The 27,146-nt window shown below is 37.0% G+C and overlaps 3 protein-coding genes across 3 annotated transcripts; 2 read left to right on the top strand and 1 right to left on the bottom strand.

The window, feature by feature from the left end:
• The first annotated feature begins 319 nt into the window (after positions 1 to 319).
• Positions 320 to 1,534, top strand: LOC103680037 (olfactory receptor 52N1). Its single transcript, XM_008709563.2, has one exon. It carries the CDS (start codon positions 395 to 397, stop codon positions 1,355 to 1,357), a length of 963 nt encoding a protein of 320 aa, XP_008707785.1. The 5' UTR covers positions 320 to 394; the 3' UTR covers positions 1,358 to 1,534.
• Positions 1,535 to 12,415: 10,881 nt separating this feature from the next.
• Positions 12,416 to 13,593, top strand: LOC103680038 (olfactory receptor 52N5). The gene has a single exon (XM_008709564.1). It carries the CDS (start codon positions 12,578 to 12,580, stop codon positions 13,541 to 13,543), a length of 966 nt encoding a protein of 321 aa, XP_008707786.1. The 5' UTR covers positions 12,416 to 12,577; the 3' UTR covers positions 13,544 to 13,593.
• A 7,672-nt stretch (positions 13,594 to 21,265) lies between these two features.
• LOC103680089 (putative olfactory receptor 56B2) lies at positions 21,266 to 22,225 on the bottom strand. The gene has a single exon (XM_008709628.2). It carries the CDS (start codon positions 22,223 to 22,225, stop codon positions 21,266 to 21,268), a length of 960 nt encoding a protein of 319 aa, XP_008707850.1.
• Positions 22,226 to 27,146: the final 4,921 nt, after the last annotated feature.

The following is a 27,146-nucleotide window of genomic DNA, read 5'->3' as shown; positions in this document are numbered from 1 at the left end:
GAATGGAATAGGTATCCCGACTAAGATGATGAGCCCTTAGCACATGGTAAATATTTCATCGATCCTTGATCACCCGGTTGGTCAGTTTGTGACCACCTTCAGCCTGAAGGATGGACTGCAAATTATGATAATAAAACCATGACAATCAAAAACCCTAGACACATCCAGATCCAGCATATGCACTAAACTCAGCTTATCTTGTCAGTATCTAACGCTTAAGGCATGGACCCAAACAGTGTATATGTCACATAGTCACATTAAAGACCTTATCTAGTGATTGATCTACCACGAGGAAGAAAAATCCTGCTGGTCAGTTACTCTCTTAACCTTTTTTTTCCTTCCTGCTTACAGAGCAATTCTGTAACTGCTGTACCATGAACTTCCAGCAGGTGCTATGTCATTCCTAAATGGCACCAGCCTAACTCCAGCTTCATTCATCTTAAATGGCATCCCTGGGCTGGAAGAAGCGCATTTGTGGATCTCCTCCCCCCTGTGTACCATGTACAGCATTGCCATCACAGGGAACTTTGGCCTTATGTACCTCATTTACTCTGAAGAAGCCTTACACAGACCTATGTACATCTTCCTAGCGCTCCTTTCCTTCACAGATGTGCTCATGTGCACCAGCACTCTTCCCAACACCCTCTGCATATTGTGGTTCAACCTCAAGGAGATTGACTTTAAGGCCTGCCTGGCCCAGATGTTCTTCGTCCACACCTTCACAGGCATGGAGTCTGGGGTGCTCATGCTCATGGCCCTGGACCGCTATGTGGCCATCTGCTACCCCCTGCGCTATGCCACTGTCCTCACTAACGCAGTCATTGCCAGGGCTGGACTCCTCACTTTTCTTAGAGGTGTGGTTCTTGTCTTCCCTTTCCCTCTCCTCACCAAGCGCCTGCCCTACTGCAGGGGCAATGTCATACCTCACACTTACTGTGACCACATGTCTGTGGCCAAGATATCCTGTGGCAATGTTAGGATCAATGCCGTCTATGGTTTAATGGTTGCCCTCCTGATTGGGGGCTTTGATATCTTGTGCATCACAATCTCCTACACCATGATCCTTCGAGCAGTTGTGAGTCTCTCATCAGCAGATGCCCAGCAGAAGGCCTTCAGCACGTGCACTGCCCACATCTGTGCCATTGTCATCACCTATGTCCCAGCCTTCTTCACCTTCTTTACTCACCGGTTTGGGGGACACACTATTCCTCCACACATACACATTATTATGGCTAATCTGTATCTGCTCATGCCTCCCACAATGAACCCTATTGTGTATGGGGTGAAAACCAAACAGATACGAGAAAGTGTCATTAGATTCTTGCTTAAGGGAAAAGACGGTTCTCATAACATTTAAGTACTCTTCTGAGGGGTTAGAATTCTCTTAGCCAGGTTGAGATCACCAAGTCTGTAGGGAACTCTCCAAACGAAAGCAGGTATCTGGCCACAGGAATATTTCCATGGGACTTTAATTCTTCTACCTCTTTTTAAAGGGTACCACTATGTCCATTAGTAAAGACTTTCTCTCCTGAAATTCCATGGTCTTCAAAGACTCTTTTTTTTTTTTTTTTTTTTTTTGAGCGAGGACACAAGCAGGGGGAGCAACAGACAGAAAGAGAGAAGCAGGCTCTCCACTGAGCAGGGAGCCCAATGCCAGGCTTGATCCCAGAACCCTGAGATCATGACCTGAGCCGAAGGCAGATGTTTTATTGACTGAGCCACCCAGGTGCCCCCTCTTCAAAGACTCTTACTCATTGGTGACAGTTGTTGGATCAGTGGGACTAGAGTTGAACTTTTTAAAAATTTTAAATTCCTGACAAACATGAGCCATGTTCATCAATGTCTGTGCTAATTTATTTACCTCAGCATTCTCCTGCCAAACCATTTGGAGTTCATTCTTCTTTTCCAGGCTCTTCTCTCCGGCTTTATTCCCCAAGTTTATCAACTCTATATCCAGCAGTGCACACCTATTTTCATCAGAAAACTTCCAAAAGATGTTAATTTGCAGCATATTCATAATACCCAGAACGTATATCCTTCAATATTCAAACTGAATAAATAAATAATTGTGGTCTATTTCAAATATAATGTTGAGTGAAAGAGACCAAATAATATGTATTGTGTGATTTCATTTAGATACAGTTCACAAGCAGGCAGAACTAATTTTTGGTGTTAGAAATGAGGATGATGTTTAACTTTGAGAATGAAAGCGTGGGTAGTGATCGAACAGGATATGACGAGTGCTTCTGACGTGCAGCCAATGATTTAGTTCTTGACCTGAAAGGTAATTACAAGGTGTGTCCACTTAGTGATATTTCATGAAGCTGTACACTTATGATGTGTGCTCTTTTTGGCATGCATATTATAGTTCAATAAAATATTTATTTAAAATATGTCTTGGGCACATTCTCTGATCTCTCTAAACTCTGAAACGTTTTCTTTCTTGTCTCCTGTGCTGTCTGTCCATGGCTTACAAAGTATATATACTCAATTTCTTTCCATAGTTTGCTAAATTTAGTATCAATAATATGTATATTTGTACAAATTATGATCAAACAACACAGACAAGATAATCATTAAAAAAAAATTAAAACCTCCGTCTTGAAAATCTCTTCTATCTAGTTCCTTTCCAGAGATTTCATCTTAGAAATATTGTGTGTGTATGTATCTGGCTCTTTTTCTTCTTTTTGGTGATTTCTTCTTTTATTGCAAGCTATGTTTGAACTTTGACTACAAACTACCCTGTTATAGAGAATGAGGGTTGTAACTCAATTACAGTATCTGTCACCTGTGTGATTTATAGATATTTATGTGTGTGTGTCTGCATATAGTGTGTACATGTATGTACATTGTATGTGTGTGTGTGTGTGTGTATATATATATATATATATAATGTGTGAGTCTGTAGTTTCCTTCTTTCCCTGCTACTTCCAACCTCAATGTTAATCAGATATATTTTTAATTTCCTGTTCTTTTTATAAAAATTTATTTATTTGTTTATTTATTTGAGAGAGAGTGAGAGAGCACAAGCAGGGGTAGCAGCAGAGAGGGAAAAGTAGGCTCCTTGATGAGCAGGGAGCCCAAAGTGGGGCTCGATCCCAGGACCCTGGAATCATGACCTGAGCCGAAGGCAGACACTTAACCTACTGAGCCACCCAGGTGCCTCCTTAATTTCCTGTTCTTAAGATCATTACCACTAGTTACAATTCTAGAAATATTCATAGATTTATCATTTGGTTGCAATACTGAAAACTAATAAACAGTATTTAAATTATTGTAATTATACAAATATTGATATGATCCTTGAGTATGAATGTCAGGATTACATTCCCTTCTGTATCTGTCCAATGTCACCATCCTTATTTTTTTTTTTTTTGCAGGAGAATATTTCCAGCATCAATACTTTTCAGAGATATCTGATAATGTATTTCACCCATAAAACAATGAAAGGATTTCTATAGAAAAGGGGCAAGCAGACAATTAGAAAATTACTTTTATAACAGAAAAGAATGACTGATGGCAAAAATATGTAAGGGAAGAAAATAAAGTTGCAAAAATCTCACAGAAGGAGAAAAAAGGCAAGGCAATATATAATGTGAAAGAAAAATAAAGAAATATGGAAGTTCTGTTCAGCAAGGCAGAAGTCTCACTTTTAGGATTTACACTGAGAGTGAAAACTGCTCAGGCAAAGGGAGAATTTTTCCAAACAACTATAAAATAATATTTCCTATAACAAAATTAAAAATTTGTATTTTAAGAAATAATCAAAAAATACCAAAATACCTAGAAAATTGTTTGTAATAGACTCAAACCTGGACATACTACTGTGAAATTAAAAAAGATAAAGATAATGTAAAAACCTTTAAAATAGTCAAGTGGAAAATGAACATTAAAATTTTTAAAAATCAATTCATATTTCCAGAATTGAAAAGGATCCCTACCAATAAATATTGATGCTGGAAGATCAGAGCCATTTTCTTCCTTATGAAAATAAGTAATTATTAGATTACAATTCTGTTCTCAATTTAATAATCAATCAAATATGTGAATGGTAAAGTTATTTTAGATATGCAAAAAATGAAGAAAGGAGATCTGTATAGCAACTTTTCTTACAAAGTTATTTGAGGATGTACTCCAGCAAAATGACAGAATAAACCAAAATATGCTAATACATGGAATTCAGGCATTAGTGGTTTCAGTCTAAGAAAGGAAAAAAGGAATTCCCACTACTCTGAATGAAGAAGATTGAAGATGAGAATAATTTCTTGTAGACCAACTTTCAATGATTATTCTTGGGTTCAGTCAATTTCTTCTGATTATATTGCTAGAACTTTCCACATACATACATATTTCTCTCTCTAGCTCCCTCCATAACAAGATTAAGTATCATTTATTTAGACACAACTAGGAATTAATTTATCCTGGATGCCTTACATGCATTATCTCCAATTTTGAATCAATACTGTGGATAGTCATTATTCACTGCATTTTATTTTTAAGGAGACTGAAACTTGGATAGGTTCATTAATTTGTTATAGGCTACAGAGATTTTAGGTAGAGATCTGGGATTTGAATGTAGAAAATTCATGTTGTTTCTTTTTTTAGTTGTCTTTTATTGAAGTAAAAATAATTCACATGAAGTTATCCTCTTAAAACATTTTAAGTGTACAATACATTTTTTGACTGTACGTACAATGTTGTACAGCAGACCTCTAGAGCTTATTCAATATCTTGCTTAACTGAAAATTTATGATGGCTATTTAGTGATTTTCTCTTCTCCCCTGTCTTGGGAAATAACCATTCCACTCTTCATGTTTATGAATTTGACTATTTCAGATACCTCATCTATATGAAACCATGCAGGATTTGTTCTGTGACTGTCATTTTTCTCTCATCATGATGTCTTCATGGTCATCCATGTTGTTGCATATCGCAAAATGTGCTTCATTAAGGTCGCATTGTATTCCATTATAAGTACATACCACACTTTATCTATTCATCTGTCAATGGACATTTAAGTTGTTTTCACATTTTGGTTATGATGAATAATGATGCAGTGAACATGGGAATGCCAGTATCTCTTTGAGATCCTTATTTCAGTTCTTTTGGATAAACATCAGAAGCAGGATTGCTGCATACTATGGTGGTTCTATCTAAACATTTTTGAGGAACATCCATAGTTTTCCATAGTTGCTGAAATATTCTGCATTCCTAGCAACAGTGCACAAATGTCCCAATATCTCTACATTCCGGCCAACACTTTTTGTCTCTTGTTTCTTCAATAATAGCCATCCTGATAGATATCAGGTGACATCGCATTGTGGTTTGGATTTGCATGTCTCTGATCATCTGATGGTTAGTGATGTTGAGCATCTTTTCGTATACCTGTTAGCCATTGTATGTGTTCTTTGAAGAAACATCTGTTAAAGCCCTCAGCCCATTTCCTAACTTTTTGCTCAAATTGAGTTGTAGGAGATCCTCAATATTTGGGGTATTCACCCTACAGGTTGCCTTTTCACTCTGTTGTGTCAACCTTTTGTTCATTAACACTGTTCCATCTTGTCTCTTCCAAGGATGAAATCTTATTTCTTACAATGTTTGAAATCTCTCATCCATCACTAATCACTTCCCTTTCCTACTTTTCTTTTTTCCCCCTACTTTCCTTAAATATATGTTGCTATTAGTATCTCCCTGCAATTTGATAGGAGGGATGTCAGAAGGAAGACAGCAGTCTCTTCTAGATGAACACGGAACTACATCTCTATTTCCATTTTCTTGAGAGGGATTATCTTGTATAAATTTCAAAAAGCGATTAGAAGAAACTCATTTAAGTTAATGTGTAAGTCACAGAGAATTGATTTGTCCTTTTTTAAAAAACTATTTTTATGAGATATAATTGACACATAAAATTGTATAATTTTAAGGTGTACAACATGTGTTGATTTGGTACCTTTATATGTTACAATATGATTATTACCATAGCGTTAGCTAACACCTCTGTCGCCTCACATAATTATCATTTCTTTTTGTGGTGAGAACACTTCAGATCTAGTCTCCCAGTAATTTGAAGTTTAGAATACAATACAGTTATCTGTAATTACTATGCTGTACCACATCTCCAGGATGTATTAATTAGTCACACAACATATACGTATTTCCCACTCCCCAAACTCTGGTAAGCATCACTCTACTCTGCTTTTATGAGTTTAGATTTTTTAGATTCCACTTATAAAAAAGATCATACAGTATTTGTATTTCTTTTTTAATAATAATTTTTTATTATGTTTTGTTAGTCCGCATACAGTACATCCCTAGTTTTGGATGCAATGTTCCATGATTCATTACTTGCGTATAACACCCAGTGCACCATGCAATATGTGCCCTCCTTAATACCCATCACCTGCCTATCCCAATCCCCCATCCTCCTCCCCTCTGAAGCCCTCAGTTTGTTTCCTAGAGTCCATAGTCTCTCATGGTTCATTCCCCCTTCTGTTTACCCACCCTTCATTCTTCCCTTTCTTCTCCTACTGATCTTCCTATTTCATATGTTCCATGAATGAGTGAAACCATATGATAATTGTCTTTCTCTGCTTGACTTATTTCACTTAGCACTATCTCCTCAGTCCTGTCCATATTGCTGCAAATGTTGTGAAATCATTCTTTTTGATGGCTGAGTAATATTCCATTGTATATATGGACCACATCTTCTTAAACCAGTCATCTGTTGAAGGGCATCTCGGCTCCTTCCACAATTTAGCTATTGTGGACAATGCTGCTATGAACATTGGGGTGCATATGGCCCTTCTCTTCACTACGTCTGTATCTTTGGGGTAAATACTCAGAAGTGCAATTGCTGGATCATAGGGTGGCTCAATATTTAACTTTTTAAGGGGCCTCCACACTGTTTTTCACAGTGGCTGTACCAACTTGCATTCTCACCAACAGTGTAAGAGGGATCCCCTTTCTCGATATCCTCTCCAACATTTGTTGTTTCCTGCCTTGTCATTTTTTGCCATTCTAACTGGTGTGAGGTGGTATCTCAATGTGGTTTTGATTTGAATTTCCCTGATGGCTAATGTTTGACCATTTTTTTCATGTGTCTGTTAGCCATTTGTATGTCTTCATTGGAAAAGAGTCTTTGATTTGTCTCACTTAGCATGATGTCCTCAAGGCCCATCCATGTCACAAATGGTGGGATTTCCTTTTTTTTCTCATGGCTGAATGATATTCCATTGTGCGTGTGTCTATAAATACACTATTCAATGATGTAATAGCCTGTGAATTATGATCCTGATTTTTTAAAAATTACATATATATGGAAATAAAGACACACTTAATCTTAATAGTAGGTATTTCTTCGTGTTAGAAGTATATGTTATTTAGGGGTGTCTGGGCAGCTCAGTTGGTTAAGCAGCTCCCTTAGGCTCAGGTCTTATCCTGGATTGACCCTCTTATCAGACTCCCTGCTCAGCTAAGGATTCTGCTTCTCCCTCTCCCTCTGAAGCACCCCTCCCTTGAGCTCTCTCTCTCTTTCTCTCTCTCACTCTCTCTCAAATGAATAAATAAAATCTGTCTAAAAATGGAAGTATATGTTACTTAAAAAGGTTTTAATTGTTACATTTTCCCTTTTTTAAATTAAGGAGTATAGTATTTTAGAAATTTGAAAAACAACTAAACACTTATTGATTGTAAAGTCATGCACACACATACATTTTGTTCATTTTTAATTACTTTAGACAAGAATTTCCAACTTGTAATCTTAATGGTGGGATATCTGTACCATGGGAATTCCTTTCTGCACTGCCCTCATTTGAGGACCAGCTATGGTTTGTTGTTTTATTTTTGCTTGAAATTTATGGAGCCTTGTATCATGCTTTCCCTTAGGGCTCCATTGTCTCTCGGGTCTCTTAAGCACTGTTTCACACTGAGACTTGGAAGTCATGAGTATGTGAAATTATGCCCCTTCCCCTGGGAAGTCAGCCTGACTAAGCACTTCTGACCTAAGATCTATAAGGTGAAACCAGGGTGCTAACCTCGTGTACATTCCTGGGCCCCCACACTGGCATGAGCACCTCTCATACTCCTTGTCTGGAGCTACATTGTAGGTAAGGTAATGCCTTCCAGATATTTTGATCCTAGGCTCCTCCATGGTAAAGCCTAGGCTTGTTCCAGCCTGCCTGTGAGCCCAGGAATCAAGGGCATTGCCCTGTAGAGGATGCTGTTGGTGATTTCTTACGCTAGGGAAAATTAGGAAGATCATGGTCTTTCCACACTCAGAGATGGAACTATCAAGGGATGTTTGCTCTTATGTGGGAAGGGAGAACCTAGATGCTCTCAAAATCTCCTTTATAGTATAGGGAATTCTTCTCTTTATGTTTATTCATTTCTCCAAATATATCGTATAATGACAGACACAGAGGGTTACGATAATAAGCCTAAGATGCCTTAGTGCAGGGAAGGATAAATAGGTACACCCTTTTCCCGCCAAGTCACTAGCCCACTTTTCCCCACCCTGTTTCATTTCTTCAATTCATCACACAACTTGCAGTCAGCCAATCTAACTCCAGTTTACGTTTTTTAATCAAGGTATTGCCTTAATTCATGGGGTGACATAGGTGGGAGGTTTGACCCATATAATAAAGAGCTCACAGATCAGTAAAGGGAGAATAAAAATATACAAATAGTTCTAGCACAGGTCCTCGGGTTATCATCATTATAAAATATGGGGAAAATATGGGGTTAGCAGAGAGAAGAAAGGTGACTGTCAAGTAGAGTATCTGGTTGGCTTAAGAGAAGGGGCTGTGTCACCAGTATTTAGTGTAGGGAGCACAAAATCTATATCGTTCAGCATGCTATGAAACCTAGAATCTTGGTTACATAAAATGGCTATGATAATACTGAATTGGCAGACTCATTACAGGAATGTAATTAAATTCATAAACGAGTTTAAATAAGTAGGTAAATTTAAATAGGCAAATATAGACAACCTAAAGGTATTGCCGCCGTTTTTTCTGACGGCAAGTGATATTTGAGTTAGTATGCAATTGGCTGTTTATGCACAGGGTAAACTTAAAAGAACCAGAGCAGAGGCAAAGAAAAGTCTTGTGCTAATTACCAAAGCATTCATTGCCTGATACCTGGTTGATGCTTAATAGAAAATTTTTAAAAAATAACATATGGGATTGCTTAAATGAGTTTAGGGTCCATAGCTTGAAATATTCAGGCTTGAAATATTCAGTGATAACATCATATATCAATAAAATATTGAATTTGACATTTCAGGAAAAACATTTCAAAAAATAACAAAAAAAGTTGAAACAGTCTCAAAGAATCTAGAACTCCCTTTTCTGGATTTAGCTTTCTCCTGACATTCTTCTCTAGGAGATCATGGAGAGAAATGGAGAGAATTCTTCAGGTGCCTAACAGGATTTTACTCTATATTCCAGACCCCAAATTCCTTAAAAAAAAAGAAAAAGAAGAAAGAAAGAAAAAAAGAAAGAAAAAGAAAAGAAATGTTGTCATAGGCCATCTGTAGAGAAGCATAGCATAGCGTGGAAGGGAGATGAAAGTGAGAAAGCAAGGCTTCTTGGATTTCCTACGTCCTAAGCAGTAGCTGATTCATCCAGATTTTTCTGGGGTTGGGATCAAGTGATAATATAAAGGAGGCCATTTTCTGTTTTAAACAGCCAGAGGCAGCAGTGGGTGCTGCACACACTGTGGCAAATGGCTGCCCAGCGTGGGATGAGGGAACACAGAAGCAGCAGTCACAGTGTCAATCACGGTGCTGTCCATCAGATCCTGGAGGCTTAGACACCCGGAGCAGGTAATGGAGCCTATCGTCATCAAGGAGGGAAGAGATATTGTGCTCGGTGTGTGGTGGTTTGGCGCAGCGTTCATGATGTAGAATGCTTTCGGTAGTACGGGGGTTGCTTTGTCTCTTCCACTGGAAAAGGCTCAACGCAAGACTGAACGAAGACCTTGTGGTGAATTTCTCTTCCTGTGCTTTGTGATTATTCTACTTCCAGTCCTTTCCTGTATTCTGTCCCCTTATTAATTCTTAGAACCACAGACAAAATAAGGGAGTCCAGGGTAAGTCTGAATGTACTTGCAACCAAATTACCTCCCCTTTGGAAGACAAAGTCTGAATCATCCCACACAACCCTGTTCTTTACCTGGAAGGTGGCTGGAGTACTGGGCAGGGAGAAATCATAAGAAGCAGGAGCTATGGGGGTCCCACGTTAGAAACACGAACCCTCATATTCCTCCAGAGAAACAAACAAACAAATAAACACAAAAACAAATAAATGAGAAAACAACTAACTGAAGTACTCTTTGTTAGCCTTAATAAGGATTCGTCTTTAGTGGAACAGATGTGAAATCTGAGCTAGAAAAACTTGGATTTCACTCTGAGACCATCACTAATAGCTTTGGGAAGCAAATTAAACATTCTGTACCTGGACTCCAGAATGCATGGGCTTCTTTAAAGGAAGAAACAAAACAGTTGAACATAGGGAAAAGAAGAGAAGCAAACCAGAAAACAGACTCTTAATGATAGAGAACAAACTGAGGGTGTCTGGAGAGGAGGTGGACAAGGGGATGGTTTAAATGGGTGTTGAGTATTAAGGAGGGCAATTGTAATTAACACTGGGTATTGTGTGTAAGTGGTGAATGACTAAATTCTACACCTGAAACTAATATTACACTATGTTAACTACCTGGAATTTTAATAAAAACTTTAAAAAGAGAAGTTAAATAAATCCATAAATAAATAATGAATAAACAAACAAATAAATAAATAAATAATGGGAATAACATTCTCCCTCAGTGTTCAAAGAAGACTTGTCAAGGTAAGTACATGTCAGAAAAATTTCAAATAAGGGAGAAAATGGAGCAAAGTCCACATGAACTTGAAGTATATGTAGGATTTGGGGATTGTCATGTAGTCTATCAAAACTTAAGCAGGAAATGCTAGGATACATGACCATATAATTTATTTATTGTTCAAAGCAGGAGCACTTACATTCTACTTTATTAAATGCCATGGAAAGAAATTTGAGCCGTGCCCTCAAATTGATGGAAAAACATAGGCGATTATTAAGCCTTGGATTAAAATATCCTCAAATTATGCTATAGAACAAATGTGATTTGAAAAATACAAGAGGCCAAGCCAACAAATAGGTGGACGTAGGTAGGTGGTGTTTCAAATACAGGAAGAGTGATGATAGGAAGGGAAATAATAGAAATATTTCTAGATTAAAAAATAGAAGTTGTCTGAGAATAGAGGGCAGGTAGGTAATAGACATGCTGAAGTAATCTGGACAGAGTAAGAAGTGAATCACTTTGAGCTATGAAGGAATTTTACCCAAGGTGAAGTAGAAGAATACCTGAGAAGATCACAAAGATGCTGGTAGCTCATTCGGTAGAAAACGACACCAGTATCCAAAAGACAGATCTCAAGAAAAACAACCTATTCTGGCATGAAAGTAGAGGCTGAAGTGATGAGTTTAGTCTCCAACATGGTGAATTTAAACTCTCCATGGAAATATCCAGCATGCATTTAGAAGGAGGACTCAACAGTTGTTACATAGTTTTCTTATAAAATTAATTATCTGAAAATTGTCTTCATGTCAGATATATTTGAAGTACGGAGAGTGGACATATTCTAAGAGAGAGAATATACTTCTCAAGAATTATTTAAAGACAGAAGACATGGAAAGGAGATAGATGACTTCATTTGCTTGGGGAATTACAGGGTATTTGAGAAAGGGAGGTTCCTGTTTTTCTCTTTCATGGGACAATCCAGGTACCTTGACCTTCATGACCACTATCCTTGTATTTCATAGCCATAAAGCACCTATGCTTGTATTTCGAATTACTATACCCAATTCACCAGGATACTAAGCTAGGAGTAAAATAAACTTCTGATTATTTTTCAGAACTCTTTGAGGACGGTAACAATAGCCATACATTTTAGATGAGTCACTGAGCTTCAAGAGTGAAGCAAAGCTCACCAAGCCATAGAATTGGTATGGAAAGACCTAAATTTTAAGCAATAGCTTATTTGATATAAATAACCATAATCTCCCCATTACATATTGCCACACAACATTAATATGTTGAGCAAAGTTCAGGCCCTCCTTCATGCAATGATAACTTGCTATCATAAGCTAGGTACTCTTTCAAACCAGGATGCAGAGTAAACTGATTGCGTGAATGTTAGAGTCATACATAAAAGTCATTTCTCTCCTGGACTGTAGTTTTATGACACTTACATCATTCGATATCTCTGTCCTTCAGTTTCTTCTTGTATTTGATGTCAAAAAACAGTCACAACTTTGTGCTTTACAAGTACATTTAGACTGCTTATAAAACATTAGAAATCTTATCGTAATGTAGTATTGTTCAATAAATGGTATATTTTCATATTTTATTTAGAATTGTTGGTGCTATTATGAATGTAACTATATTCCAAATTTAAGTTTGCATTCTCAAGGACATTCTGAATTAAACTTCTATTTCTTAATTCCTTCTCCTCAGGATAGAGACTTCTGGATAGAGTTCCTCTACCGAATTAGTTATGCTGGTTTCCAATAATTCATATGTTGCCCCCAAATCTTTTATTCTTAATGGAATTCCTGGTCTCGAAAGAGTACATGTATGGATCTCCCTCCCATTCTGCACAATGTATATCATCTCCCTTGTGGGAAACCTTGGCCTTGTGTACCTCATTCATCACGAGGAGTCCTTACATCACCCAATGTATTTCTTTCTGGCCATGCTGTCCCTCATTGACCTCGTTACCTGCACCACTACGCTACCCAATGCACTCTGCATCTTCTGGTTCAATCTCAAGGAAATTAACTTCAATGCTTGCTTAGCTCAGATGTTCTTTGTTCACGGGTTCACTGGTGTGGAGTCTGGTGTACTCATGCTCATGGCTCTGGACCGCTACGTGGCCATTCGCTACCCACTGCATTATGCTACCATACTCACTAACCCTATCATTGCCAAAGCTGCACTTGCCACCTTCCTGAGGGGTGTGTTGCTGATGATTCCCTTCCCATTCTTGGTCAAGCGTTTGCCCTTCTGCCAAAGTAATATTATCTCCCATACATATTGTGACCACATGTCAGTGGTGAAGTTGTCCTGTGCCAGCATCAAGATCAATGTCATCTATGGTCTGATGGTTGCCCTCCTGATTGGAGTGTTTGACATCTGCTGTATATCTGTGTCTTACACCATGATCCTCCGGGCTGTGGTCAGCCTTTCATCAGCAGATGCTCGGCAGAAGGCCTTCAGCACCTGCACTGCCCATATATCTGCCATCATCATCACCTATGTTCCAGCATTCTTCACTTTTTTTACCCACCGTTTTGGGGGACACACCATTCCCCCCTCTCTCCACATCATTGTGGCCAATCTTTATCTTCTACTTCCCCCAACTCTCAACCCCATTGTGTATGGGGTAAAGACAAAACAGATCAGAGACAGTGTCATAAAGCTCTTCCAGGGTGAGAAACGTACACATATCCAGGACAACTGAAATTAGTAGAAGATGAATGAAAAGACAACAAAGAAGACTCATGTGTGACATCATACATTCACTCATGTGAGGTATCATATATTGTCAAGGTCTATCCCAGAGTATGTTTTCTGCAATGATAGTAGGGAATTTTTTTGCTAATTCTGGATTTATATCCCAGTGCCTTCCCCTTACTTTTCTCCATCTCTAATTTTAGTCAAGTAATTGATATGGGCTCATTACAAATTTTCTCTAATGTATCCATGCAAGATATTTTCTTAACCTTCTGAGAGAGTTCTTATGTGTCTTTCCTATGTTTGTAATCTCGCCATTGGAGAAGAAACAAAATGGCTTTTCCAGCCTGGGCAGTTTTTGAAACTAGAATGCAGTTTATGAATTAGGCTGATAACACGTAGATAAAACTGGCAGTCATGGTGTTTAAAAGAATGGCATTAGGGAAACATCATATTGTCAAAACTTTGCAGACCAATTTACTCAAGAATTAAGGATGCTTACAATGTAAAGCTTAGCCCTTCATAATAAATGCAATATATGACTCAAAACACCTAGGCTGTTTCTCAATATTGATTTATTTTTCTTCACTTAGTGATATCAGGTTTTTGTTTCCTCTTTTGAATAAAATTTCTTACGAAGAATACCATGGGCACTCTTACTAATGCTCAAGTGTACCCGGGGGTGTGAAAACTTCTTGGATATAGTCTCTCCACTATCATCTCTCAGTTCAATAATATCTCTTTCCTGGCACACCGATCATCAGTGATCTATCTCCAGTTTCCTCCCCTTTTTCTCTGGAACATCTAATACAACACTTGTTGAGTGTTGTCCATGGACCCCTGCGGGCTTCAAGACCATCTTGGGGAACTTAGGCATCACAATTTTCATAGTATTAAACTATAATTTGCCCTTTTCAGTTTCATCCTTTTACCAATATAGAATGAGTTTTCCAGAGTCCATATGATGTGTGATATTATTGTAAAATAAACTATGCCGACATTTGGAAGACCTGCATAACTCAGTGAGTCAGTATTTCTAAACGACAAGTGTTTGCTGCTACAAAATGATGAATGTGTAAAGATTAATTCACTGCAGCGCAAGATAGCACATTTTTTTACATGTATTTCACATTTTTTATAATAGTTGACACATGAAGTTTATACATTTTGCTATGCTCACCACAATCATAGCCACCATCTGTCACCATACAACATTATTACAATATCATGACTGTATTCCTTATGCTGTTTGTTTGTCTGTCCTCTATATCTATAGGTCTGATTCTGCTTTTGTTCATTTGTTCACTCATTTATGTTTTTATTAAGTTTTTAATTTTAATTCCAGTGTAGTTAACATACAGTGTTATATTAATTTCAGGTGTACAATATAGCGATTCAACAATTCTATACATTAGTCAGTGCTCACCATGATAAGTGTACACTTTAATCCTCATCACCTATTTCACCCATCCACTTACTCACTTCCCCTCTGTTTATTCATTTGTATTTTGTTAGATTCCACATATGAATGCAATCTTACGGTAATTGTCTTTTTCAGTCTGACTTAATTCATTTAGCACAATAACCTTTAGGTCCACCCATGTTATTGCAAATGGCATAATCGCATCCTTTTATGGCTGTGTAATATGCTATTACACACACACACACACACACACACTCCCCTTCCTTATCCACTTTTCTATCAATGGACACTGAGGTTGTTTCCATACCTTGGCTATTGTAACTAATGCTGCAATAAACCTACGGGTGCGTGTATGTTTTCAAAGTAGTTTTTTCATTTTCGTTGGGTAAATACCCAGTGATGAAATTAATGGATCATATGGTAATTCTATTTTTAAAATTTGAGTAACCCTCATACTGTTTTTGCACAGAGACTGCATCAATTTACATTCCCACCCACAGTGTACAAGGGTGGTTTTTCTCTGTATCTTCAATGACACTTGTTATTTCTTGTCCTTTTGATTTCAGTCATCTGACAGGTGTGAGGTGGTATCTCATGGTTTGATTTGCATTTCCCTGACGATTCTTGATCTTTTCATGTGTCTGTTGGCCATCTGTATCTTCTTTGGAAAAAATGTCTGTGCATGTCTCCTGCCTGTATGATATTGGATTTTTGTTTGTTTGATACTTAATCACTGTGGTTTTAATTTGCGTTTCCCCTTTGACTGCCATACAACATTTCATACGAATATTTCCCATTGAGATGTTCTTTTTTTGAAGTATCTAGATCTTCTGTCCATTTTTCTTTTGAATTTTCTCATTTGTTAGAATTTGTATTTGTTAAATGTAGTCGCTGCAAATTCCTCTCTCTCTCTCTTTCTTTCTCTCTCTTCTCCCTGTCTCTATCTCTTTGTTTAGTGCAATCGGCAAATTAACGGAATCTAACATCGGTGTAACATTTTTAGCTGATGTGTAGTTCATACACAAATTCTTTCAGTTTTCTCCATCATGTTCTAAATCACAACTTCTTGCCCCCTAGTCCAAGCTATAATTTGTACTTGGCTATCATATTCAGTGTTTTTTAATGGAAATACTTTTACTGACTTTCTTTGAATTCTATAAAATCGATATTTTAGAAGTTTTTAAAATAGATTTTCCCTCATCTTTGATTTGTTTGAGTATTCCTCATGATTAGATACAGATTATGCAGTTTGGAATATATTTACATATTTTGCCCTTCTCAATTAATCACAACACTAGGACAGATGATGTCATTTTATTCCACTTTGGTGATGTTAACATTGATATTTGGTTAAGGTTGTCAGTATCGTCCAACCAAATGCACTTAAACTCACAGTCCAACTCAACTGGATTTAATACTTCCTGCAAAAGTCTGGAAGCCTTGTGAAATTGTGAGACATCTCAGTAAAAGGGTTTTAAAAAGGGACTTTTTTTTAGCATGACTTAGAAAATGTAGCTAAGGTACTAATTCCAGCATGACCTTCTGTGGGGTCGCGGGGCATGTGGAAGAAGTCTGTGTACATAATTACACGGTCTTCTGTCTTTGGCAACTAATCCAGAGCATTCAGAAGCCAATGGGTAGAGAAAGAAGTATTTTTTAAATTGTTTTCATTCCTAGTAAACCATGCTTTGCTTTTTCTTTTTTTCCTCTCAATTTAGTCTCTGTTGGTAAGAAGTTCTAATTTCCAAGTGTAGGGGACCCCTTCTACCTGGGACACAGTGCCCGAAACTATGGCTGCTACTTGATTATTTGTGGATGGCCCTGCCTATAGGCCAGGAAGTAGAGAAAAGAGTAGCTCTAGTGGCAGAAATACTTGACCCAGATGGTCATGAGGAGATATGTTGCTGCTGCATTTTGGTTGGTGGGGAAGGGTAGCAAATGCTTGGAACCAGGAGTTTAATGCAGACCTCTTGGTGTTTCTAATTTCTGGTGATTCTCAATAGGCAAATATAGCTTTAAAATACTGGAAAGGGCATAGAAACCCAAGGTTTTAGTCCCTTCAGGGATGAAGATGTAGAAATTTGCCTTGGCATAAAACCTAAACTAGCAGAAATCCCAGCCATGGAAGAGGAGAATCTACAATAGGAAGTAGAATAGGGAGATGGTGGTCATCATTTTTTGGCTTCAGGATCGACTACAGCAATGGGTTTGTATATTGTCCCATTAATCTTCCTGTTGCAAGTTGTCTTTTTTTATCACAGAATTTGTGACTGGCTGCTAACTTAAAAAGGCCATGAAAAACGAGAGTCAATATAATGTGGAACAGCACTGGGTTTGGATCTTGTGGTTGGTAAAATATACCAGATGGTGACATAAATTCATAGTGAAAACTTATTCCATTACTCAAAAATACATATTGAGAAGGTGCTTGGCATTGTACCATGCACTTAACATCGATCAAAATTTTATAGTCTCTTTCAAGGCAAAGTTCAAATCTAGATGCAAAGAGAGTCATGTAAAGATACTTATACAATTTTTAGAAGTCATTTTAGAGACATATCTCAGTTTCTATGTCAATGCAATGAGAGTTTTTATCTCTATCTCATGCGAGTAAGACCTATCATTCAATTTACCATTGCTAGAAACATGGATCAACTCTCAATAAAAGGAAGACCTGCTTTTCCCCAGCTTGTTGCTAATGAATGAGCCCAAATCTTTAACATGAACTCAAACAAAATGAGTAATATTAATTTTAAAAAAAATTGCTCGACAAGAATGAGGTACGTTTTATTTTACACTTGAATTAGAAAGGTGAGCTATATCATATCAGACATACATTATTGTTAAGCTTCAGAAATTGATTTTACTAAGTGACATTTTAAATTATTCTCTTATCCTGTATCAAAGGTTCCAGTGTAACACACATTTTTGTTTTGGTATTTCCTACCCTGAGGTTTCTAGCAAGCTAAAACATACTATATTGTTAATAACAGCTCATGGTCTGGAAGCACATGGTGCTAAGCCTTACTCTCTGTAGTCTATCTCTCTTGCTGAAGTTGAACACAATTCTACAGCTCCGTGAGTGTTAGGATCTGGAGATAGACCTGAAACTTCTCTGGGTAGCTCCATAAGGCTCAGTGGATCCCTTAGTTCTAGTCCTGCAACTCCCGAAGTTCTTCCATCCTACTACCATCTTTTAGAGAAGTTGCAAATCTAACACATAACAACAAGCAAGGTATCATGGTAATTGTGATATAAATTATAAGTCAATGACTGTTAAATTTAAAGTGAAGAAAAAGTACTTGCTCAGTAAAAAGTATTCATTTATAACTTACACTGTACTTCTGACACTATGTTAAATGCTATTGATAGCGAGGGGAATAAGTCATTAATCTTTTCATGGCATATTTGGCCCAGAGGTCCCGACAGTATAACTGGTACATATGCTGTATTGATATGAACTGCTGTATTGTGTAAATTAGGAAGGTTCTTTGATAATGCAAATGAAAGATCTTTTGACTTGGTCTAGGGCAAATTTAACTAGTTGATTATTAAAAAATACGAACTAATTAACAACAGATTACACTAACAGATTATCCCTTATTCCTACTAGTATTGATGACTTTCAATACATTTTAAAGTCCAGATTTATGATATTAACAAAGGACTGACTGAAGGAAATTCAATCTTTGCGTTCATTTGTATATCCACAATTAAACACTTAAATGAGAAAGAAAAATAGAGAACTTTATACCAGGATCACAATGATGTCAACATGGTAACCTTATAAAATTGTATTTCCTGGAACTTCTTTTCTTGTTATCTCCTTGATCCTATGAGGCACACTATATGAAACAACTAGAAACATTCATCATTTTTATTATAGAGATGCTACTGGGAATGTCATAAATTATAAAAGTGCTTATATTGGTTACAACTCATGCAAAATGACACCTCTCCCATCTCAATATTAGGAGTCTTGGGCCTATCCAGAACTTGTTTTGATTTTTTTGTGAAACTTATAATTTAGAGTTCTTTCTTTTTGTAGCCAAAATGGTTGAAGGAAAATTTAAATCCCACTTGTAGCAGTTTTTAAGCAGCATAGCATAAATTATTTTTGAAGTTTCGAGTTTTTATTTAAAAACCTGTTAGTGGGGATGCCTGGGTGGCTCAGTCGGCTGAACATCTGCCTTTGGCTCAGGTCATGATCCCAGGGTCTGGGATCGAGCCCCGCATCGGGCTCCCTGCTCAGTAGGAAGTCTGCCTCTCCCTTTCCCTCTGCCCCTCTTCCCCCACCCCCAATTGTGCTCTCATGCTCTCCCTCTCTCTCAAATAAATAAATGAATAAAATTTATAAATAAATAAATAAAAAATAAATGCCAGTTACTTAGCATATAGTGTAGTATTTATTTCAGGAGTAGAATTTAGTAATTCAGCACTTACATATAACACACAGAGCCCATCACAACAATTGCCCTACTTAATACCCATCTCCCGTTTAACCCATCCCCCTGACCACTTCCCTTCCAGCAACCCTCGCTTTGTTCTCTATAGTTAAGAATCTGTTTTATGGTTTGCCTCTCTCTCTTTTTTTCCCTTCTTAAATTCCACATATGAGTGAAATCATGTGGTATAACTTTGTTTGTGAATTTTATAATTAGATTATATTTTCTTGTTCATATTTTGCCTAGGGTCTATTTCTACCAGTTTGTATCTTTTTCTATTTTACCACCGGAATTCTTGCAAACTATGTCAATTCAACAGTTAAATGGGTGGCAGGGTAATATAGATAAATGATAAGCAGTAAGTAAAAAACAGATTTGAGTTGCGTACAAGATGACTTAGAGAGGCCTCTAAATAAGATGGGAATGAATAGCAGGATGGCTTTAAGTGGATGAAGCCCTCTTGAAGAAATGAGCAGTCTAGGGTGGAAGAATAAAAGGATTAAAAATGACTTAAAAAGTATCTCGAGGGGCGCCTGGGTGGCGCAGTCGTTAAGCATCTGCCTTCGGCTCAGGGCATGATCCCGGCATTCTGGGATCAAGCCCCACATCAGGCTCCTCTGCTAGGAGCCTGCTTCTTCCTCTCCGACTCCCCCTGCTTCTGTTCCCTCTCTCGCTGGCTGTCTCTGTCAAATAAATAAATAAAATCTTAAAAAAAAAAAGTATCTCGAACATAATCATGGTCTTTTGTTTATGATCATAGAAATTTTTTTTCAAGGATAGTATAACCATGCATCAGCAATATGAAAAACAGTCCTGATACTGTTTCATTCATAATATTTGCTATACATTTTATAAGAAGTGAAATCATGAAAGTGCATCTGCACCCCAATATAGATTACAGGAAATGTTTTGTTTGTTTTGCTTCTTCAGTGTCTACTGTCCCCAGTAACATTCCTCCTCATTCTGGAAACTGCCTCTTCATTCCTTCCCAATTTATCACCACGGAACCTATGGGAGTCACGTTACAAATACACAAACTCCAAAGTAGTTTAATAATTTTAGATGCCCTCATTCAAAATATGAAAATATGAATGTGCTCTTATCATATACAATTGTTAAAAGTTTTACCAAGTTGTAAAGACCTCTATTTATGATGATATTTACATAAAGTTTTTTTTTCTAGACATTCAGGTTATTTATTTTAATAGTCCGTTAACAGTGTACTATTCTCATGATGTTTAATTGTTGTTATTTTGGCATCCAAGGGCATTATTTAGTTTCTAACTGAGTGATGTATGAAGGATATGGATCTTGGATAATGGTTAGTTATTTTGGAAAGGATTTCCCAAAATAAACATGGTCAGTAAGAATGCTTCCCTGGGCATTTATAATGGGAAAAAAGATTTAATGGGTACAGAAATGTCTTGAACTAATGAATACAATTAATTTGGGCAATCAGTATTTTCTTCCTCTTGAACTGAGAAATGAAGAAAGACATTCTTAAAAAAGAAAAAAAAGAGTGTGAAATATGTGTAGGAAAAAAAGATAATGTGAAACAAAAAGGTCTGAGGAAATTCAAGTAGTATATCTTACTTGCCTTTCCCTTGGATCCCTTGAGACAATAAGCATTATAATGGCTCTCTTTTGCATTAAGATTTTTGCATGAAACCCAAAGATTTAAAATTTAAGTGTCACCTGTTTGTGGGGTTTTTTTTAGTTTCCTTTGTTGCTACCAATGTGTTCTATTATCTGAAAATCTGCTACAGTGCTCTTTTTTGATAGTACTTCTGCCATGCATAATGACTGGAGAATAGAAGGATAAATATGTGGGTAAATTACCTAAGTGAACCCTTTCTCCATGTTAGTTACCCTTGCTGTCCAGCTTCAGAACCTTATACAAGCCCTGCCTGAGCTCCTTGTTCTTGAGTGCATACACCATGGGGTTGAGGGCAGGAGGAATGACATTGTGTAGTACATTGAGTAGAACTGGGATGAGGGAAACCGTCATTGCTGCACTATGGGTGATGGAAATGACAACAATGATAGTGTAAAAGAACAAAATTAGGATGAGGTGAGAAGTACAGGTACTTAGGGCTTTGGATGCAGCTTCTGCTGAGTTCAGCTTCAGCACTAAGTGAAGTATCAAAGAATATGACAAGAAAATCAAACCCAGGTCACTCCCCATCATCGTCCAGGCCAGAAATAGCTGGTAGATGCTGTTGATTGTCCTGTCATCACAGGATAAGTGAGTGACTCCAAGATTAGTACACAGGCAGTGCTCAATTTGGTTCTGTGAGCAGTAGTGTCTCTGAGCAGCCATCACAGGCACTGGGATGGTAGTTAGGGTACTTCTGAGTGCCATAACCACAGTTGCCTTGACAACAAAAGAATCAGTAACTATTGAGGGATACTGTAGTGGTCTGCAAATGGCTACATATCTGTCTATAGCCATGCAGACAAAGATACCTGACTCCATGACCACAAAGCAATGTATGACATACATCTGAGCAAAGCACTCAGGGAGACTGATGGCCTTGGCACTGAACCATAAGATGGCCAAGATCTTGGGCATGATGGTGGTGGCCAGTCCCATGTCGACCACAGCCAGGATCCCCAGGAAATAGTACATAGGCTGGCGCAGTGTGGCCTCTTGTTTGATGATGACCAGGATAAGGATGTTGGCAGTGAGAGCTAAGAGGTAGAGTAGAGCCAGGGGCAGGGAGAGCCAGTGCTGCCAGGCGTGAATGCCTGGGAATCCCATCAGAATGAACTCAGAGACTCGGAACTTAGAGATGTTGGAATGTGTGAGATCCTGCAACATCCTTCACTAGGAGAAAAAAATATATTCAAAGTTACTCTCAGACAGTATTTGCTTAATGATTTTGAAGTGGAAGATTCTTCATCTTCATTATTCTGATCTTGCCACTGACATTTATTGGACATTTCTAATGACAGGAACCATGATAGCACATTCTATGGTTAACTCGGTTAATCACCGCAAAACCTCCGTAAGACAGGTCACAATCCACCTTCACATAATTGAGGAATAGAACATTGGAGTTATTACAGCATTCAGAAAGAATGAGTTCTCAACATTTGCTACAACATGGACGGCACTGGAGGAGATAATGCTTAGTGAAATAAGTCAAGCAGAGAAAGACAACTATCATATGATTTCTCTCATCTATGGAACATAAGAACTAGAATGATCAGTAAGGGAAGAAAGGGATAAAGAAAGGGGGGGTAATCAGAAGGGGGAATGAAACATGAGAGACTATGGACTATGAGAAACAAACTGAGGGCTACAGAGGGGAGTGGGGTGGGGGAATGGGATAGACCGGTGATGGGTAGTAAGGAGGGCACATATTGCATGGTGCACTGGGTGTTATACACAACTAATGAATCATCGAGCCTTACATCGAAAACCGGGGATGTACTGTATGGTGACTAACATAATATAATAAAAAATCATTATTAAAAAAAAAAAAGAACATTGGAGTTATTAGAACCTTGGTTATTAGCTTCTGTCTTGTAAGTCATGGCAGGAACAAGATGAAAGGAAACTGGTACCGTAGCCTGGCCTCTTAAGCTTGGTTTTGATAAAGAGTTGGGTTTCTTTTAGAAACCAAAGGTATATGCCCCTTCTCTTCACTACATCTGTATCTTTGGGGTAAATACCCAGTAGTGCAATTGCAGGGTCATAGGATAGCTCTATTTTTAACTTTTTGCAGAACCTCCATACTGTTTTCCAAAGTGCCTGTACCAGCTTGCATTCCCACCAGCAGTGTAAGGGTTGTAAAGGGTTCCCCTTTCTCCACATCCTCTCCAACATTTGTTGTTTCCTGTCTTGTTAAGTTTTGCCGTTCTAACTGGTGTAAGGTGGTATCTCATTGTGCTTTTGATTTAAATTTCCCTGATGGCTAATGATTTTGAACATTTTTTCATGTGTCTGTTAGCCATTTGTATTTCTTCTTTGGAGAATTGTCCGTTCATGTCTTCTGCCAATTTTTTGACTTGATTATTTGTTTCTTGGATGTTGAGTTTGAGGAGTTCTTTATAGATCTTAGATACCAGCCCTTTATCTGTAATGTCATTTGCAAATATCTTCTCAATGTTCATAGCAGCAATGTCCACGAACTGTGGAAGGAGCCGAGATGCCCTTCATCACATCATATATATGCAGTTATAGTATAGTATTTGCCTAAGTTTCATCCCAAAATAAACTTCTAGTCATCATTTCCAAATAGTTAATATTGTTAAGGATAGTGATGGATCAGAGATAACAAGTGGTTCCTTTTTTTTTCTTTTTGCTTTGCCACTGGCAAGTTTATTACATGATTATAGTTCAAATAAAAAGATAATAATGTCTTGGCAGGGAAGCTAGAGCCAGAGTCTGGGAGGGCTGTTTCCCTGTCCTCTGCCTCCCTGGCCAAGTCCAGCTCTATTAACTTGGTTGGTTCAATCAGATTCTTCATCAAGACTTGCATCTGTGCCCTGGATATTAGTTTTTCTACCAACATCCCTCTTTTATCCTTATTCTCACAAAGAATGAAAGATTAGATACTTCAAAAAGCAAAACTTTTTGGAAACAGCAAAACAACACAAGCCAAACATTAATAAGAATGCTCCTTGAAGATCATTCTGGTGTCATTACAGACTCAGGCAGGAGTAGATAGAAACAGCAACTGAATCATCTTTTGGGGATCAAGAAATCTTTCAAAGAGGAAAACAAATGCTCTTGAATATGAAGCATGATTAGGATTCTGACAGATCAGCGATCTGTTCCGTTGTTTGCTCTTTCCTACCCACATCATGCTGGTAATTTTAGCCTTGTGCTTTGGCAACCCTCCGATCTATTTTGTGTCCTCCCACCACCAAACCCAGCTTCAGTTATTATGTTCTTCAGGAGGACTCAACTCTCTGAAAGGAGAGAGAACCACGCCTTAAATCTTCTTAGTATGACATAATTGGAAAAGTGGCAGGCTTTGTAGGTAAGAAATACATTTGCAGATGGATCAATCTCTTTTTTGTATTCTAACATCACGGTATTGTAAAAACCTACTGATGTTCTTGAATCAGCCACAATTTAACCATACTGCTAATATTTGGACATATTGTATTGCTATTTGTATTTGCAGTGTCTAGCAAGTCATCAGGCACATACTAGATATCAAAAGATATTTTTGAGTGAATAACAGATTAATGTAAAAATTAATTAAATTTCCTAATAGACTTTAAGAACTATTATGCTGCAGTCTAAATATTATTTTTTGAAATAGAATAGATTAGAATAGAAATAGAACTGTGAAGTACTACTTCAACAGAAACTTAAAATCATAAAAAAATCTTCTTTCATAAAATAGATAAAGAAAATCCCAAAAAAGCAAAGATAAAATAAAACAGAGAAAAAAACATATATTTTGGATTGGGCAATAAAGGTCAATTAAATAAACCATACCATTAATTGGTCATATTACATAGTGATTTTTATATACATATATGTAATTAAAGTATACATATATAATTTACATATTTAAAAATAGACATATAAAACAATACACAAATTGTGCACAGATGTTTTCAGGAAACAAAATACATGCTAACACATCAAACACATAAACCAAAATTTGGAAGGAAATATCAATGTCAGACAAAATAGAAAACAAACGCATAAATTTTGGATAAAGATAACTTTTGAGAAACAACAGATGACATACTTGTAGAGTACAATTAAAGTTGGTTGTACCAAGTTATTTCATCACCAGTTTTAATACATTTTCCCACAAGCAAAATAACAGAAAATACTGAAATTATCTTTTTCACTTTATTAGCACATGTAAAAAATTTTAAAAAGAGGAACTTGCTTAAATATTTCCCAACTTAGTAGCTGATTTTTTTCTTTCTTTTTTTTTTAGATTTTATTTATTTATTTGAGAGAGAGAAAAAGTGAGAGCCTGAGCAGGGGGAGGGGCAGAGGGAGAGGGAAAAGCAGACTTCCCACTGAGCAGGGAGCCAAGGAGGGGCTCCATCCCAGGACCCTGAGATCCCTGACCTGAGCTAAAGGCAGAAACATAGGGGACTGAGCCACCCAGGTGCCCCATTAGCTGATTTTCAATTTCCTGTTTGGCAACACTGGTGTGGACTAAAAACTAATCATTGAAAGGCTAACAAAGGCCTTGTAATCTGTGTTATTGACAAAAGAAAAATAGGAGTTTTCAATATAAGACTCTGTTTCCTTACATACCAATATTGACATCAAGTTTCTTTTTATCAGGTTTATAAATTTCTACTTAATGTTTGTATACAAGATTTTATTTTTCACTTTTTTTGGATATCGTCATTAAGGAATAGAACTGTTACAATTCATATATATGTATATATACATATATATTTACACACACATATAAAAGATAACTGAAAAATAAGATAAAGTTTGAAATATATTATCGATAAAATATTTCACTAGTGTATACAAATTGTTAAAGTTTTTGAAAAAATAGAATCATTCCTCATTTCTCTCTCTCAATATTTTTGATCAGTTGACTCTTGACTGTATGTGTTCATGCAACTGAAGAAAATAGAAAAATTAGGGAAAGCTGGATTGAAAATAGGAGTTATGTCTGAAATTGCTTGTGCTCCATTCTTAAGAATATATCTCCTATATGTGAGAAAAATAACCTAGTCATGTCCCCCATGTTTCTTTTTGGTAGTTCTAGTGTTGATTACTAAAACTGGTTTTATTGATATGAGATGTTATGTTCATCTTCAATACATTTGCAAAACTCTCAAGATCCAGGTTAACACCAAGTAATAGAATATTAATGACAATTTGTTTCAGGCTTTTTCCAAAACAAACATAAATGATTTAAATATATTATAATTTAATTTTTCTGCAAAGAAAAGGGACTCATGCTATGGGTTGGCAGGTGTATTGAAGTAGTAACATTAACAAAGGAATATCACCACTTATAACATATAATTTTGTATGGTCTCTTCTCTATTCTCTTCTCCAAACCCCATAAAGAGTAAGTTTGTTTTCTCACTAGATTGTCCTCAATGTAAACTCATGTTCTTTCAATATGACAGTGGATTCCTCCACGTAGGTTTTCTTATCTAGAATGGAGGAAACACAGTCACAAATAAATCCGTCTAGAAATGAAGCAAGTAAATTAGGTTCTCATTGTGAGACAATAGGAGGGCAAGTAAAAAGCAAGAGTGTTCTGACCAGGACTGAGAACTATTCTCTAGCTATTCTATTTTTTCTTGTCATGAAGGTGATTAATATGGGACTTCCAGAAACAATAATTCCTATTTGTTTAGGAAAATAACATAGATTTCATTGTCACAATGGAAAGTTACACTAAATTGCCATCTGAGGATTGGGGAAATAAGCATTTTCAAGAAAACCCAATCTTTTACAATATTTATGCCATCAAATGGGTGGATGGACGTAAACCTGAGTTTCTGAGAATATAATAATCAGTCAATTCATGTGCACTCAAGTCCTCTTTCCTTTTTATCAGAGCTTCTCTCCAATTCAACTTAGAATTAACAACAATAACAAAAATCCTATTATTGCTCCCACTTTTTAATATTCTTTTAATACCTTGGTTTCTGGACAGCAAAATGGTGAACTGAATGCCATCTGGTCCAGGTGTTCAGGGTATTGGTAAAAAAATCACAATTCTATAACATATGTACATGTACAGCCCTAAATCCCTTGATATCTATATTATTTAACT

This window comes from Ursus maritimus, unplaced genomic scaffold (genome assembly GCF_017311325.1).
Source record: "Ursus maritimus isolate PB19 unplaced genomic scaffold, ASM1731132v1 scaffold_16, whole genome shotgun sequence".
Taxonomy (NCBI): Eukaryota; Metazoa; Chordata; class Mammalia; order Carnivora; family Ursidae; genus Ursus; species Ursus maritimus.
Note: the sequence above shows the minus strand (reverse complement) of the source record. Positions and strands in the feature narration are given on the sequence as shown.